The 16830-nt window shown below is 41.0% G+C and overlaps 1 protein-coding gene across 1 annotated transcript; it reads left to right on the top strand.

The window, feature by feature from the left end:
• Window positions 1–375: 375 nt before the first annotated feature.
• On the top strand, window positions 376–16558 carry NCOA4 (nuclear receptor coactivator 4). The gene is made up of 10 exons (XM_018558426.1): window positions 376–426; window positions 2499–2644; window positions 4760–4900; window positions 5887–5975; window positions 7095–7228; window positions 7856–7935; window positions 9597–9746; window positions 11328–12332; window positions 12506–12598; window positions 16192–16558. Exons 1-10 carry the CDS (start codon window positions 405–407, stop codon window positions 16195–16197), a joined length of 1866 nt encoding a protein of 621 aa, XP_018413928.1. The 5' UTR covers window positions 376–404; the 3' UTR covers window positions 16198–16558.
• The last annotated feature ends 272 nt before the right edge of the window (window positions 16559–16830 follow it).

The following is a 16830-nucleotide window of genomic DNA, read 5'->3' on the forward strand; positions in this document are numbered from 1 at the left end:
CCATGATATGGCACAATGTGAAGTTCCTTGAACATGATCCGATGTGACCCACTTGGGCTGTCCCGATATATGACATCACATGACCCTCCTATTAGTGAAGTGAATGCAGTAATGGTATGTATAAACATTTATGGAGAATTGTCAGTATGGATTCACTTGAATGAATCATGCAGCGTGGTCTCTGATATCTTTATGAATTGCTGTCATGCTGCAGCTCCATGTCGCCCCTTGCTCTCCCCCTCACACGCCCCTCCCCCATGTGCCGGCTTTGAGCTGTGTACGTGATCCGCCGCTCCCCGCTAGTGGCGTCCGAGGTTCCCGCCCACATTCCGGTGACGTCACTGTCTTGCTTTATACTGGATCGGCCTGGGCTTTTTTTTTCCTGCGGTGCCGGTGACCGGGATATGGATCTGTACCAGGAGCCAGGTATGTGGGGGTCACCGGGTGTGAGTGTAGTGCGGTGATGGAGGGAGTTTTATGTATCGGAGGGCCGTTTATGTGGCACAATTGCCTGACTAGATTTTTGCAGTTATCGGTTTATCCTGTTTAGTTTTTCCTGTGTGATGTATTTGTCAGTTATGTCCTCCCAGGGAGGTCAGAATGTGCTTTGCCTGGGGGCCAAGACATGGACAATAGACCTGATCTTGTGCTGTGTATTGTGTCCGGATATTGACATTGACTGAGACTCATGTGTTGGTTGACAGGCAGTAAGATGGGAGGACTCTGCTTTATGTATGGTCCTCAGTCTCTTTGTGTCACAAGCCTGGCCGCAAGTCATCAGGACACCAGCTCTGTCATGTTGGCTTCTCCCTGATATCATTTCAAGATGCGAAATAATAGATTTAGTAGATTCCCTCGCTTAGAGGTTCCTTGTTATGAGGCGTTGATGTGCAAAAACAATGCAATTGTCCTCGGGGATGTGTTGTGTGCAAGCTGCATAAACATGAGTGCACGGTTTAGTTGTGAATGTTTATACTGTGTGAGTATATTGGAGGAATCCGCTGTGCTGACTTATGATGATCATATTGGTGTATGTGTGCTGGACCCATAGACCGGAGATTACAGATATATATTTTGAGGGCTCATTAACACTGGAACATGCATAAAAATGCAGGTGAGGTGCGTTGATGGTGTTTACATTTGTTTTTATGCAAGTTTCAGTGTTTTTATGTGTGTTGATATCTGTTGATGTGCACTCTTGTATGCTTTCCCCATATTTCTAGTGTCATCACTTCCTTTTCTCCCTTGCAGGTTGTGCTTCCTTTCAGATGCTTTGTATTTATGTGCGTTTGTGATGTGGAAAAATGCAGACCTGCCATGTGCTTTTAAAGTAATTTTGGTTTGTGATGTTTGGCTTTTAGGGGCTTCAGAAATGGTCATTTTACATTTCTACACCTTTGTTTCCGTTTCAAACCTTAACCAACAAGTTCAGATTTACCACAATCCACGTGTAGTCTCTCCTCTAACCCCTTACCCTAATATAAGCTTCAGCCTCCCTCACTCAGGTGTTTACCTTCCCAATGGTGGCCTGGGCGGTCATTGTGTGCAGGGGTGGGCAGCTCCAGACAAGATTTCATGGGCTTAGGGCTTGTTCACACCATGTCCGGACCAAAAAAGCATCCCAATGTATCCCTATCCCTGGTATTTATTGGCTCTGTTCACAACAGCACAGTCTGTTCCGGTCCAGACGATAACAAAATACTGATTATCTCATTTTCTCTGGTCTAGAACGCATGTAAACACATCAAACCGCATGCAAACTGCACCTGAAGCCCATTTTAAGCTAATAAAAAAATGCACCAGAACGTGACAAAAATGCATTGGGTTTGCAGATCTGCTTCAGACATGGTGTGAACATAGCCGAAGGCTGTAAACCCCAGAACCGGCCACCTATGTCTAGAAAAAGTAAGGAAGCGCCATAGTGGAAGGAGCCATGGCTTAGCCTAGCTAGCCTGGAGGGTGCTGCAGGGTTTTTAATAAACCTGCACTTGTCCTCTGAAGTTCATTTTCTTCTTGAAGTGTAAACAGCCTGGAATTTCCTCCTAGTTTAGGCCTCACAGCTGGAAATAGCAATCTGTATCAGACTGCCAGTCTCAGCACATACAGGTCATGTAATGTTTGTTGTGGACATAAAATGTCTATTACCCTTTCTTTTAATAGCGCAGCTTCATATATATGAAGCTTAGGAACAACATTTGACATTTCCTTGTGTAGTGTTTACATTTCTGTATTTTTGCTGTGCTAGTTAAAAGCTCAATACTTTTTTGGGTGTTTGTTAAAAAAAAAAAAGCTGTTTTCGTTAGATATAGTGGTGTACGTCGTTTGACATGTCCATGTTAGTAACAGATATACAGGGAGAGTCTTATCTTTTACAGCCAGTATAAAGTGACGTGTAGCTGTGCTGAGTTTGCAGACCGTGGAATGATATTCATCATCTTCTGCTGTCTGTGATTATTCATCATTTTCTTCTCTTGGTTTTTTTTTGTTGTTTTTTTTAGACATGCCAAAAGAAATGGATTTGAAGGAAGAACTTTCCTGTGGCCAAGATCCGCTCTCTAAATGTCTTCAAGCCAGAAAAGAATTGGAAACTGCAATCCAAGCACTACTTAAAACAGAACAACAAGTAAAGGAAAATGGCAGAGAGGTATTGTGTTCACATTCAGACTTCTGCCAATACTAATCTAACTCCGTGATATTTTTGAAGCTTATCTTAAGAGTTCTCTCAGATGATTTAGGTAATTTAGTAACTGTGTATTCACAGTGACCTGACATGGTTTATAGTTTCACAGGATAAGCTTTTTTTCCTGTTTGAGGCTATCATTGTGTTAATTCTGCTAATGCTATTACAAAATTCAAAGCACATGATGGAATATAAATGAGAGCTGAACTGGTTTTATTAGTTACAATATCTGACTGTGTCTGATTAAGTCTTGATTAATATCAGTTACAAGTATGGCTCTCGTTTTATAGGATTTTCCTAGGCACTGATGTTGATACACTGACATACTTTTAGAGCAAATGGGTGAGGTGATTGAGTTGTAAAGGCTGCACTCTCCCTTCGGCGGCAGGCGTCTTCATAATGCTGGTCAGATTTGTACTTAGATTTGTATAATATGAGTGCAGGGAATCTGCAGCCACTTATAACGTACATTTTATGAGAGCTCTCAGGACCTATTTGTGTTTTACAGTGCAAGTAATGTGTGGACCAAAAATAAAGTGGCCCAGGAACTTTTAGCCATAATATGCCATGCACAGCATATTGGCAGCCTTACCTGCCAAAGTGATCCTTTCTCCAGTGCTGTGATGTCCGGGCTCCCTTGCAGGCGATTCTATCTTTGTCCCGGTCTTCTTCCAGGAATCTTTGGCTGTTTGGCTCCTATGACCTGGCTTCAGCACATGTGCATGGGAGTTACTTCTTTGCAAGAATCCTGCTGAGCCTGTACACTGAGCTGTGCATGCAAAAAAATAAATAAATGCTAAATGAGCATCTGTGACAGAAGACACGTACACAATCTCTTCGGTCATATTAAGCCTGCCTGTTGGCACTCTTTAAAATATGTCTTCTGCTTTGAAGCCCATTTCCACCTTTTTGCAGAGGTATTTAAAAAAAAAAACATGCACACAGAGTGTACATGAAGCAGGAATATGCAGTTGCTGTATATGAACACAGAGAAACTTATATTTTTTTATATCCTCCTGGAATGGCCACCTGTGTGCTCTGTCTGCAAGCAATGTGTGTATATTAGAACTGGGCTCTCTCCCCTGGTGTTTAGTGGTCATGTTACACAGAATCACAGAGGGGGAGGCTGTTTATAGCCTGCTTTACAATCCAACCTCGGTGTCAGATGGAGTTTCCTGTGGAGGAAAGTTTCAATTAAAAAATGAAGAAAACCCGTAATGTGAATCGTAAAAATGTGCCCACATATACATCATCACTACACCTCTACATTACCACAATAAATGTTAATCCCTTACAAAGGAGGAAATTGACTTTAAAATGGCAAAGCTTTAATGTGCAGATATTTGGAATTTCCCATGTTAGTTTATGTCACAAAAAAATCCTTATGCCCAAAATTGAAGTTTCAGGTGCATCATAAATGTATAATAGGTTTTATTAAAAATCTACTCCCCAAAAAACAGTAGTACTTGCACATAAAAGCCGGCTCCAATCGCCAAATCTAAAACCTTTCCTTGTTGGCCTCCCTGGCGTAGACTCCCTTACCACAACACTAAAGAAGATGGGAAGAATTGTCCGGGAGATAATGGAAGGAGCTTTCCACCAAAGAACATATTGCTGCACTTCCACAGCATTCAGGATCAGGGGACAGTAATGTTGGAGCGATATGTTGTGTGTAACAGCTGGCTGATATTGCCTATATTGTCCAATAGGAAAAAGCAAGATTATGCTTTATGGGTACAAGTTTTTCATGGGGAATTTTTGTTTTGTTTACATTCACCCTCCCATACACCTCTGATGTCATGTAACAAATGGGTTGTTGAATTTGGTTTGGCTTCGTCATATCGCCATTTTCCACCTCAGTGTTGCATGTAAAGTAAATCTTAACTATTCTCATTTTTTCCCCTTTGAGACGATACATGTGCTCCAGACTTACAAATGTATGTGCTTTGGTGTTCTAAATAACTAGTCCCCATGTGATTATTTCATTGTGATGTGTAATAAAGTCTGAAGGTGATCTCTGCATGAATTATAGGAAGAACATGATGGTCCTGTGTTTATAATTAACATTGCCACTTGCAGGTTAAAGCCCAGATCCAGTCTTGTGTTAGTCGTCATCTGGAGTGCATGCGCAGCCGGGAAATTTGGCTCTTGGAGCAGGCTGACTTGATTCAGCAGCTGAAGGAAGAGGCCTTGCAACAGCAAGCTCAGCAGCTGTATTGGGTAAGTGTCACCTAGCTTCACCGAGACCAGGGGTAGGCAAACTCCAGCTGTGGTTAAACTACAAATCCCATCATGCATCTTCCTCTTGGTGTCATGCCTATAGCTCTCAAAATCTTGCAGTGCCTAATGGGATTTGTAGTTGCACCAAAGCTGGGGGGGGCGGGGTTGGCCTTCCCCAAAAGTGGATGGTCTTTACTGATGGCCGGGTTTGCAAAATCTGGTTAAGCAACTGTTTTAGGTACATGTTCATTATTACATTGTTAATGATAGAAATGAGACCATATTTATTCTACTTATTTTTATTAAGCTGAGCACTAGCCTCGTTTTTATGGCTCAGTAATTTTCTGTCCTTTCGCACTGGTTATTGGTCAAATGTTTAACAATGGCTGCCTGTTCTCAGTACAGAGGTGCACTCCTTTTAGCTCCCTCATCTCTCCATAAGTTGCAAAGTGTCTCATGCTGAGCACTTTGTAATAACTCCCTCTCTACTTGCACCCTTAACATTTAATCCTGAAATTAACCCCTAAAACATTTTCCCCACTAACTGTATCACTAAAACTGATCTCTTTGACTTGTTTCCCTTGACCCTAACTCAACGTTAACCCCTTAACTAACACCCGACATTAAACTAACTTTGTTCTGTAGATTTACCTGCTCTTGTTATGTTGAATCCTAAAACTTGTACTGAAAGATAAATGCACCCAACTATTTAAAGCCAAAATATAAGAGCATGTGTGGATTTGTCACCTGGGGCAGTTGGGCCATATATGGGCTAACTAAAGAATAAACAAAGCAGTGTCTAGGAAGACCTTCTGATGATTGTAAATGTGCTTGTGATCTGTCCTCTCTTCCCCCCCCTCCCCTCTTTGGCTGGTATACATTGCAAAAGTGAGGGATGTCTGTTGGTTATCACCCTTAATGAGTTCAAAGTGCACACTTTGTCTTCTAGGAACTAGGTTTGTCTAATGCATTAATTTTTGTTTCAGTTGCTGGGACAGTTCAATTGCTTGATTCACCAGCTAGAGACCCCTCACAGTAATGACCTCGCCAATCAGATCACAGTTTGCTTAGAGAGGTAAGTGGTATAGCCTAAATAGCTGAAATCATTAGGACAAGTCTCCATTCATACACTTTTTGGCAAAGTTTATTCTAAGCCTGCAGCCAACTGTAAAACTTTCATAGTTTTCATTACCTATTTTGAGCCATTATCCTTTTAAAATGTTGAAGCCATGTGGGAACTGTAGTTTCTGTGTAAACCTTCCAAAGAAAAGCTCCAGGCAAAAGTGTTCTTAAACCCTGAATTGGGGCTACCCCTGCACTGCAAGGGTTAAGTGCTGATTTTTGTCTAGGTGCTGGAGAAAAAAAAGTTTACTCACTCGCATTGCCGAGCCGACTGCCTGCTTCTCCGGTCACTGAAGCGTGTCTCCTTTTACAGTAAAGCATCGGAATGTTCCTAGTGTATAGAAGCAGTTATGGTAGCCCCACTGCAAGGGTTAATACAAATTCTGCCCAGAGTTTTGTCGACACAGGTCCATGGGGGTGTCGAGCTAATTTGAACGTTTCCAGGAAGCATCAATGTATACTTCATAAATCTTGTAAATGAATAGTATTACAACGTTTTTCGCTGTCCTGCTTTACAGCAATTTTAGTTTGTAGCATCGGTTCTGTTTATTTAATTTGAATATCTGTTGACCTCGATTTTAATAATCTTTGGTGTTTTTACATATTTTTGTTTTAGGCTTTCTGCAGATTTGTGTAGATTTGCCTGAAGTGACACGAGCTTACACATCAATATGAGGGAATAATTTCCAGCCATTGATATCTTGGTATTAGCGCAGTGTCTGCCACAGCAGCAGCTTGATGGTGGTTGGGTGTCCATTGTACAATATGGTGTCTGCTAGTACTTCTCCCAGTATGTACAGTACAACACAATTCACTTGTTTGTACTGGTTCTCTTCAGCTGCCCACCTCTTCGCCCATATCTTTTGGCTTTTAATTTCTGTTCTCCAGCTGGTTCCTAACCAGGCCTGCTAAGAGACATCTAAAACTGTAGACAAAATCGAGGGAAATGCGGGTGAGTGAGGAGGACTGGCAGAAATTGTATTTATGTGCCCTTCCTCTACCACATATATCCCTTCCACAATTTGTTAGTTAATATGAACATTCTATGTGTTATTTTTGTTTTATGTATCAGGCTGGGCAGTCTTGCTCTGAAACCTGAAGAAACATCCACTCTCAGTTTTGAAGCCGATGTCCCTTCTCTCCGGAAAGCTATTACTACATTCGGATCAATTAAAACACTGGTAAGAGCATCACGTGAATGTATTCAATGCCTGCCACACATACGTCTCTTTTGACGTATGTGTGGCAGGCATGAGGTTGAGGTGAAGAGGTTGAGCGCAGTACACACTATGTGATCACCTGACACGGCAGTATTGTATAAACCGTGCTTTGACATGAAAACGGTCTTTCCATAGCTTACTGTTAAAGGAGAATTATGAGGAGTGTTTTTCACTCAGCCTCATAATCTGAGCCGACCTGTGACAATAAAACTGTCACAGGTTGGCTCAGTAGATCGGGAGGTGAGGGAACACATACAGGCGCTCGCTCACTTCTCGATTCTGTCACTGCAGAGAGCCGTGACGGGAGTTACTGGATTCTCCCCTGCTCGCGGTATACTGCGGCGTCTCAGTTACTGAGCCTAGGGTGACGGGAGGACGCTACTTTGTGTCCTCCCGTTACCCTTCGGAGAACTATGGGGAAAAGCCTTAACCCCATAGTTCTCCTTTAAGGCATTTGAGATGGACAAATCATGACAGTGCCAAATCTCTTTGCGGCCATACAAAAGAAATATGTCCAAGCTAAGTGAGAAAACAGTCATGTTATGTCTTTCTCTTCACTTTTCTGACTATTTAGAAATAAATGCACGCATTTTTAACTTTACTGATTTATTTTTTTCCCGATTTTTTTTTTTTTATTTTGTCACCCAGAATCCCTGGCTTCTCAACAATTGTTATGTTCCCCCAGTCGATGAGGTATATTAACTTTGTAACACCTGACGTAATCTCTAAACTGCTGTACGTGAAATAAAATAGGTTGTTGCGTGATGGGGCTGACAGAGTACACTTGCATTTCAGTGATAGAAGTATGTCACTTAGGCCTCATTCACACACAACGCAAGCAAAATTGTATATACGAGCGTATATGCGTGCACTATATGCAGTCCCAGAATGCATCACTCGTAATGGAATTTTTTATGTGCTGTATGCCTATACGCGCGTAAATACGCTTCCCTGACGCATCTCTGTTCCATTCTGTTTTTGCGCATATATACGCTACGCAAATATACGGCTCTATACGCGGCTGTGTGTATGGAGCCATTTATTTGCATATGGTACAATACGCACGTACACGCACATACGTGCGGCAGTGTGAATGAGGCCTGCACATATTTGTTCCAGGTCAGTCATCATTAGTTATAAATGAGAATGACAGCACTGGAGTATGCACTTTCTAAACTTAGCGTGTAATTGTGCCTTAAAAAACAAAAAAAAAGTATTGAATTATAATTGATCTCTGGAATGTATTATGAGCAAAAACAAATTAGAGGTTTATCCTAGGTAGAGTTTCCCATAGTAGTAAAACTGATGTAGAGCAGCAGCCTAGGAGATAAAGGATTGAATGTAGGGGTAAAATGTATACACTTTGAGGGACATTTATTATTTGTCACAAGGCGAAGCAGTGCTAAATAGGGGCAGTAAGACAGATTTATTACCAAGTTACAGCATCAAATTGTTTCCTCACCTGCTCTAAAGTAACACTGCGACAGACTAAAACCTGACCCTGACCACTTCCTAATTTATATGTCTGTTTAGAGATGAAAATCTGTTGCATCTTAAGTTAGAAATCGGCCTTAAAACTTTGCAAACTATCAAACTTTGCTGCCCAGCAAAACAGACCCACAGGTCTGTATGCCGGTGTCAGAGACATTGCTGAACGAGAGGCAGTCTGATTTTGTGACAAATTATGTCACTACTAAGCTTGATAACTGTCCCCGTGTCTTTTACTGTATTTTGTCAGCCGCAGCAGTGTTTGTACTGGATGGTCGGGTCCTGAGGTGTAGAGCCTCCCACATACTGTAGGGTACATATACTTAGTGTGATCTTCTCTCAATTGGGCTTAGTCAGTGAAGAGTTTGCTTAAGGGAAACTTGGAATATTACAAATTGGTTCAGTGTGCTTACAGGTTCTTGCCATGAGAGAAATATGTAGGCAGATGCTGCCGACCTCTCCTTCTGGAAAAGACTAGTTCCTCTTCTGTCATGCTGATGTTTTGGCTTCAGCACTTCAGACCCAGAAAAGTTGGAGAGATCGCAATGATTGGACTAATGTGATACATGCTTGTTGCTGTCCTGTGACAGATATTCTACATTAGGGAGTGGATGATATTTAAGAGTCTGTATGCATTTTCAAGTCATTTCTTTAGGTATAAGCAACATAAAGAGCAGTGTCCACGTAGAACCATTCCTTAAATGATCGTGTTAGGAAGGTCAGGAATTTATTGTTGGTGGTAGATTTTCAACATGGGCTGTATGACTAGACATTTCATAGGAAACAGTTTGAATGATCAGTAACCTTTTTGCAACGCAATTGTGTGATGTCCTGCTTGGTTAAGAAACTGGAAATGTTCTTTTCAGAAACCTTATTCTGGGGCTTTGAGCACGTCTCTATCTGAATGGCTGTTGGAGGACAAAGTCGCCAGCATTTCTTCATGCCCTGCTTTGGACATTCCAAGCACTTCTCCACAGGATTGGCTTCTAAAATCTGACATCACTGGACATATTGAGGTATGTTCTGGGTAAAACAAACTCTTTTAATATCATTTTTAACAGAGCCTTCATGATTACTAAAGGAAACCTGTCCATATAGTAACCAGAATTTGGCATTGCTACTCAGCCATTAAAGGATCTAACAGTCATTCTTGTGCTTGCTCCACTACTTAGTTACTGAGCTTGACATAGTATGACCTCATTGAGGTCCGCACTCCAACCTGCCCAGTCAAAGACTTGATAGATTCTGTAGCAGGATGAGGTTAATTGCTCTGAAGATTAAAGTGATCTGTGATCACTGTGCTAAATGGGCAGCATTGAGGGAAACGGGTAGTAATAGTTCTTGGGCAGTATCCTGGAACCTTGTGCGACCTAATCTTTTTCCAGTCTCTGATCAAGCCTCTTCTGGCTCCCTTATTGGTCCAGTTCTATGATGAGCAGCCTCATGATCAGGTAGACAGGCAGGGCTAATCTCTCAGCCTCAGGAGCTGTATAACATAAATGCCTCAATTGTCAAGAGGCATTTTACAGAACATAAAAGCATACTTGCCTTCTGTCACTGTCGCTCATTTAGTACTTTTAAAGTATATTTGCACTTTGTGAATGTGAAGGGACAGACTGAGTTTACTCTCCTTAAAATACAATACTTCTAGATTGTTAACCCTTTGTTAGGAAAGTTTTGAAATCTAGTTTACAAGTGGTAATGAAATCTGTCAGCACAGTACAGACAGGGTTAATAAGAGTAAAGAAAGCTTCTCACAGCCCCTCCTTAACATCACACAGAGGGGAAGCTAGGTAGGATTTCTAAACATGTAGAAAGCAGTTTTTGAAATATTTATTTTCCCAAGTCATGCAATATGAATGGAAACGGGTCACACATATAAAGTAGGTGAATCTCAACTTGGCTCAAAAGTGAAACCACTTTAAAGAATTAACTTTATGGCCAGTGCAGATACCTTTTCATTTAATATCCCAAACAACTGGAGATTGACTTGATAAAGTAATTATAGGGTCAGCTGTTAAAAGAACAGCTTGTGTTGGGTAAGAAAATTGCTCATCACAAACTATTGTGTAAGATATATTCCAAAAGAAAAAAAAATTGTCTCCAAGCCGCTCCCCTTCTCTTTTGTAGGTTTATTACCAGCGCAAGGGAGGGGCACAATCGGTCATTAATATGAGAACCTTGACACATTTCCCACATGCAAGTGCTTACTTATAAGGTCCATTATGGACTTTAGTAAGTACTTTCACATATGAAACGTGTCAAGGTTTTCATATTGATGACTGTTGTGCCTCTCAAGCTGGTAATAAATCTACAATTGAGCAGATGAGCAATGTGGACCATTTTTACTTGAACATCTATGTGGTGCATTGGGACCAGGCCAGGTGTGGGAGCCACGGTCTGCAACTACCATGGTGGATGATGCCTACTGGTTTCCATTGTGGTAGTAGTGGGTTAGGCGTACAAACTATTGTCAGGATGGGAGTCTTGAATATCCAGTCACCATGAGTTGTCTGTAAATAATTGGCCTGCTCAGTTAAGCTGCCAAGTTACTTTGTATTCACAAAATCTCCTGTTTACTTCTTTCCAATTTACAGTGTTCAGAAATGCCTGGACCACCCACATTTGACATGGAAAAAATCTGGGGAAAGCTAGGGGAATTGCACAATTGGTTGCTACAGTCCCAGAACAAGGAATCTTGTCCTGAGAAATCTGGATTGCGCACACGTGACAATTCAGAGTCCAGCTCTTTCTCCTATGAAAAAGTTGATGACATAGAGTTCGATTTGGAGGATCAGGAAGAGATGGATCTTTCAGATTGGCTCATTTCCCCAGCCACTTCTGAAGAGTCTAGCAGTGACGTGGACAAGTGGAAGCTCATCTTTCAACCATTTGTTCAGGACTACAGAATTAGTGATTGGCTCCACAAAGTAGAGTCCTGCGGTAATTGCTGTGGTGGGAATACAGCTGCTTTGGAAATAGAAAATCTTGGGAACCTTCTATGCTTAAATGAGCAGCTTGGAGGGAAGAAGACATCTGTGTCCAATAGTGAGATGTGGCTGCTGAAGGAATCTCGGCCTGTTTTTAAGATGGAAGAAATCTGTAAAGCTAACGAACCCTGCTCTACCTTCTCAGAATGTGTTTGTGATGAAAGCTGTGAGAAAGACGCTCTAAGGAAGTGGCTTTTGAAAAAGGAAGGGAAAGACAAAAATGGCGTTCCTCTAAATCCAGATCAAATGGCCAAAGACGAGGAACATGAAAAGTCAAAACCTTCCCTAAATATGTGGCTGCATCCATGCAAAAGAAATTCTGGAGACCAGGCTTGTAGCAAGATGGAAGAATGTAATCCCACCATTAGGCATTTTAGAACATTGCTTGAAACACCTTTGGCCGACTGGGTTGTCAAATCCATTACAACAGAGAAGGCAGAAAAAGAGATGTCAGACAGTAAATGGAAGCCAAACCCCGCAGAGCATCCCTCTCCATTTTACTTGCCTCTAGACACTGGTTGCTGGGTGTTGTCCTCAAAGAACATAGATAACGTGGAAAAGTCAGAACAGCCTGCACTGGAGGATAAATGGCTCTTACGTAAAAAAGCACATGTAAGTATATTGATAAGACATTTCACGAAGGCAGATCTGCCTGCTTGTTAGAGACATCAGCCAACATTTCTAATATTTCTACTGATGCTGCCTCCTAAAATGAGTTCCTTTCCTTGGATATTTTGACTACTGTAGAAGAGTCTGTGTGTAATAATTAACTTTTTCCCAATTAGGAATATTATGGCCTTCCCAGTGTCTGTGACCTCTTTGCCTGCATGAAGCTAGCAGCAGACAAGGACAAATGGCTGCACCGCACTCCCTTGCAGGTATGCACACTTTTTTTTTTTTCCTTCGTTTAAGAGAACATTGTATTGTAATTTTATAACGGAACAGGGTTGCATGGCAAAATCTTTGGGGGTCACATAATGCAGATATTTGCATAGTATTGGCCTCAAACATTTACCTGCATTAGGGTACAGAATATTTGGGTGTTTGATTTATCTGCTGCCTTTTTTACTCTCAAAATCCATTAAGATTCCCCAGAATTAGTTGTGCCTCTGCCTCTAACATATTTTGGGCCACAATGAGAATATTGCACACTTGCAGCAGGGAAACGTTTGGCAGAGCAGCAATAGTCTGGTGGGGATATTTCCCCTCCTGAGATATAGGAAACCAACCTGTGATTCAAAATACCTTTTAGGCATGCAAAACTGAAATTGTAGTTTTGTGGCACTGACTTTTAAATCTTTTTATTTATTTTGTTTCAAATATTGATCTAGTGTAATCAGCAATGTCATACCAGCACGGGACAGCCAGTTGACAATTCTCTTTAAGGTGCCAGTTTACAAAAGAGCTGGAGAAGCATTGCTTCAGAGCAAAAGCTTTTAATTTGGTTCCAGCAATCCTCACATGAGTACAAGGTGACTCTTTTGTGCTTGCCAGACTGCAATCTTAAACTACAGCTTCAAATGTCATAGTGAGTAAGGTGGAAAAATCTTAAAACATTGCAGATAAAAGCACAGAAAAATCCTTTTCCCCAGTCATCTTCCAGGACAGCCATCGAGATATAGGCTCCGCCTGCCTGCAACAGGAAACACATCAACCACATTAAATAAATAGACTCCTCCTTCCATCCCAAGTCAGTTTAAGTATCCAGGTGGCATCCAAGGTGGATGAAGGAGGGGATACTTTTGTGCATGGGGTAGCCTTCGGTCCTAGAGGTTACTGACTTGGGATGGAAGGAGGAGTCTATTTATTTAATGTGGTTGATGTGTTTCCTGTTGCAGGCAGGCGGAGCCTATATCTCGATGGCTGTCCTGGAAGATTCCTGGAAACAGAGTTATCAGGTAATCAACTCATGATGACTTTTTTTTACTTAATATATATTTATTGTCAATTTGTATATACACATGAACAAAGAAAAACAAAAATAATTCCAAACAGTTCTACAATCCAAAATAGCTCTACAACCCAGTAGCATTACCCCCAATTGGATATCTATTCCTAACCATCATTAATTACCACGTCTCTGCCAAATTTTCTTAAAATATTACTCAACATTTTCCCTTCCTATCCTTCTACTTGCGCAGATACCAACCACACACAACAACAAAAATATAATTTCCCAGCAGAGTCTCCAATTAATTTTAGTATCTTAATGTATATTCAATCCATCTATCCCATAAGAAGTCTGCATGTCTATCATAAACACCTGACATAAGTTCTTCCATTCTCATGATGTAATTCATCTCATGGGTCCACTCCTTTTTATATTAGGAACCTGCTTTGACCTCCATTATCTGGGGATCACTGCTCTACCTGCTTCCATCATAAAACCTATTAAATAATTTTTATGTCTTAATTGGACCCAGATAGATGGACAGTAATGCAGTCTCTGCCGTCTCAGGCCATTCTACATGTGTAAGGGGAATGCAGGCAGATATTTTAAACAAGTGAGTAAGTTATTCGGGTCTCTTCTTTTCAGTAAGGTAGAATCCCAGTGATGGAGTTGGAAGTATCTGAAATGTTCAATCTCCGTGATCCGTTTATGTTCCCGCAGATTTAGCCAGGAGGGTATGGTAGGGGATGAAGATATTTTATTTGAAGTATACGGACAGCTATACCACCTTATTAGAATTTTATAGTTTCTCTCCTGAACCTGATTTGCTATACTATTCTTAAAGGTTATTCTAAAAGATTTCTCCCGGTTAGTTTCCGAGATGGTGTATCCCAACTCTTTCTCCCAATCTCTAGTATAGAAAAGCACTTGTGGAAGTACATAGGGTAATAAGATATGATATATCTTTGATATATTACACTTGCCATCAGGTTTATTAATACATATATCTTTAAATGGACAAAGTCTCCTACAAATTGTCCCTTGCAATCTAATATAAGAGTAAAATTGCTCAAGTTGAAGATATGAAAACCACCTACCTGGTCTATGTGTTCCCCTATCTGTTTGAGTTTTGAGCCTACAAATATCTGATCACTTTTTTTAATAGACAATTTTTTTTGCCCCGTGTGCAATAAGGACCCCTGTGTGCAATAAGTCTCCCACTTAATTGGGGACGCAGTGGAATCTTCCTGGTGATCCACCAAGAAGTTAGCCACAACCTCTTTTATAGAATCATGGAGTGTGTTGTGTTTGGGTTTTTGTTTTAATAAATGTATTTTTATTCACTTGCAGTGAGCTTTTCACCTTGCTAGAAAATGTTGTTTGTCCTGGAGAGTCCATTCCCTAGCACATTCCCCTCCCTCCTTGCACATCATATCCATCTCCTGTTCTGGAAGCTTCTAATTACTGTGTGGGCCATGACTCTCTACCCTCCCTTCACCCCCCTACATAACACTTTATGTAGCTGCCAGGGAAGGAAAAATGAGCAATAAATCTATAAAGTGCCTATTATGAGGTTGGTGACATAGCATCCAAAATGGCAGGCTTTTGGAAGTCTACACAAGGGAAGCTTTTTATCTGATAATTAACATGTCCAAGATGCGTTAAATGCCCATATCTTGTAGGATTTTTGTTGAAGTGAATGGTCTGGTGACAGGGTCTCTTTTAACGCTAGTCATTGATTAGACATTGCTCTGGCAGTTGTTTTAGCTTTTAGTCACACAAAGCATTTATTGGATCCAAGCAAATCTACCACCAATAGTTTAGACCATTTTTAAGGTTTCCATAAAAATTGTTGGTGGTTATATACCGCCTTGAACTGACAGGACACTTTTGTGATGATTGCTAATAGACTGGAAGTTGCCTAAGGCTGGGTTCACACCTAGGCGTATTGAATATGCGTTTTTACCGCGATTCGCGACAAACGCGCGTTTCCGAGGGCTACTTGGCTGTATCCCAATGGAAACGCCCGACCAAAACGCCCCAAAGAAGTACATGTACTTCTTTGGGCGTAGGGCGGTTTCCCGCGCGTTCGTACTCGCGGAAAAACGCCCAGATGGGAACCATGCACATTGAAAATAATGGCATTTCCCTGTTTGAGCGTTTTTCCGCGAGTACGAACGCGTGGAAAAACGTCCAGGTGGGAACTCGGCCTAAGTGTAGAGTTGATGTTAGACTGACATATGTCTGCACTGTTTAAAGGGTGCTATATTTGTATGCACTTGGTATACCGAAATGTTCTAGGAATGGGTGTTAAAAGTACTCCTTAAACTGGTCATAGAGATTGTAAGGAAACTTCTTTTGTATTATACACTTTGTGAGTCAACTTCTTTTGTACTCCAAAAGTACATTGCGTATTGCATATTGTTTGATACTGATCTATTCTGCAAGTATACTGGTCTGATTTTATATAGAGCAATAAAGGTCCCAACCTAAAATAATCCAATGTTTTGTTTTTGTAACATTGTTGTGACTGTGGAATGTGCTGAAATGAAATGTGATTCTGAAATGATCTCATTGCAGATGTGAAGCACCTTATGATCTCCAAACCTTGATCAACCACGCACACAGAAATCGTAATGGAAAAGACTTCTCCGCTCTTCGCCTGGGTCTTTTTCCTCAGGATTGTTTTCTTGCTCATAACATGTATAGAAATGTAACATGTAACTTAATCTCTAAATTGAAACCATTTTATTTTTCAATGTAATCCTATTTCTGGGAAATTCCCTTTTAATTAGCAGTAACAAGGACAGTATTTTTATGGTGTGGTGCTGTCATAATGGAGTCTGACATTTTCTGTATGTCTGAGATCGCTTTTTTGTTTAAAAAAAGGCATATTATGGCTGAAAACAGCACTTCATTGTTCATTAGGAGTAGTCTTAGCTGTGGTCACTTTTAAATGACTGAACTGTAGGCATATATATTATTAAGCAAGTACCCAAAGATGCCTACATGTTGTTCCTCACAATGTCTCCACGGCAGCTTTAATATTAAACTTACACAAAGCAGTTTCAGTAAGGCCTTTCTCTTCCATCTCATATTTCTCACTATTACTCAGTGAAGCAGGGTCATCATAGTGATGGAGTAATTAGGAGTCAGGAGGGTTATGCTACAGATCTCCGGGCTTTAGGGCTTTATGTAAAGTGAGAACATGCAAGCACT

The sequence above is a fragment of the Nanorana parkeri genome, unplaced genomic scaffold (assembly GCF_000935625.1).
Source record: "Nanorana parkeri isolate BGI_ZX_2015 unplaced genomic scaffold, ASM93562v1 scaffold338, whole genome shotgun sequence".
NCBI classification, from domain to species: Eukaryota; Metazoa; Chordata; class Amphibia; order Anura; family Dicroglossidae; genus Nanorana; species Nanorana parkeri.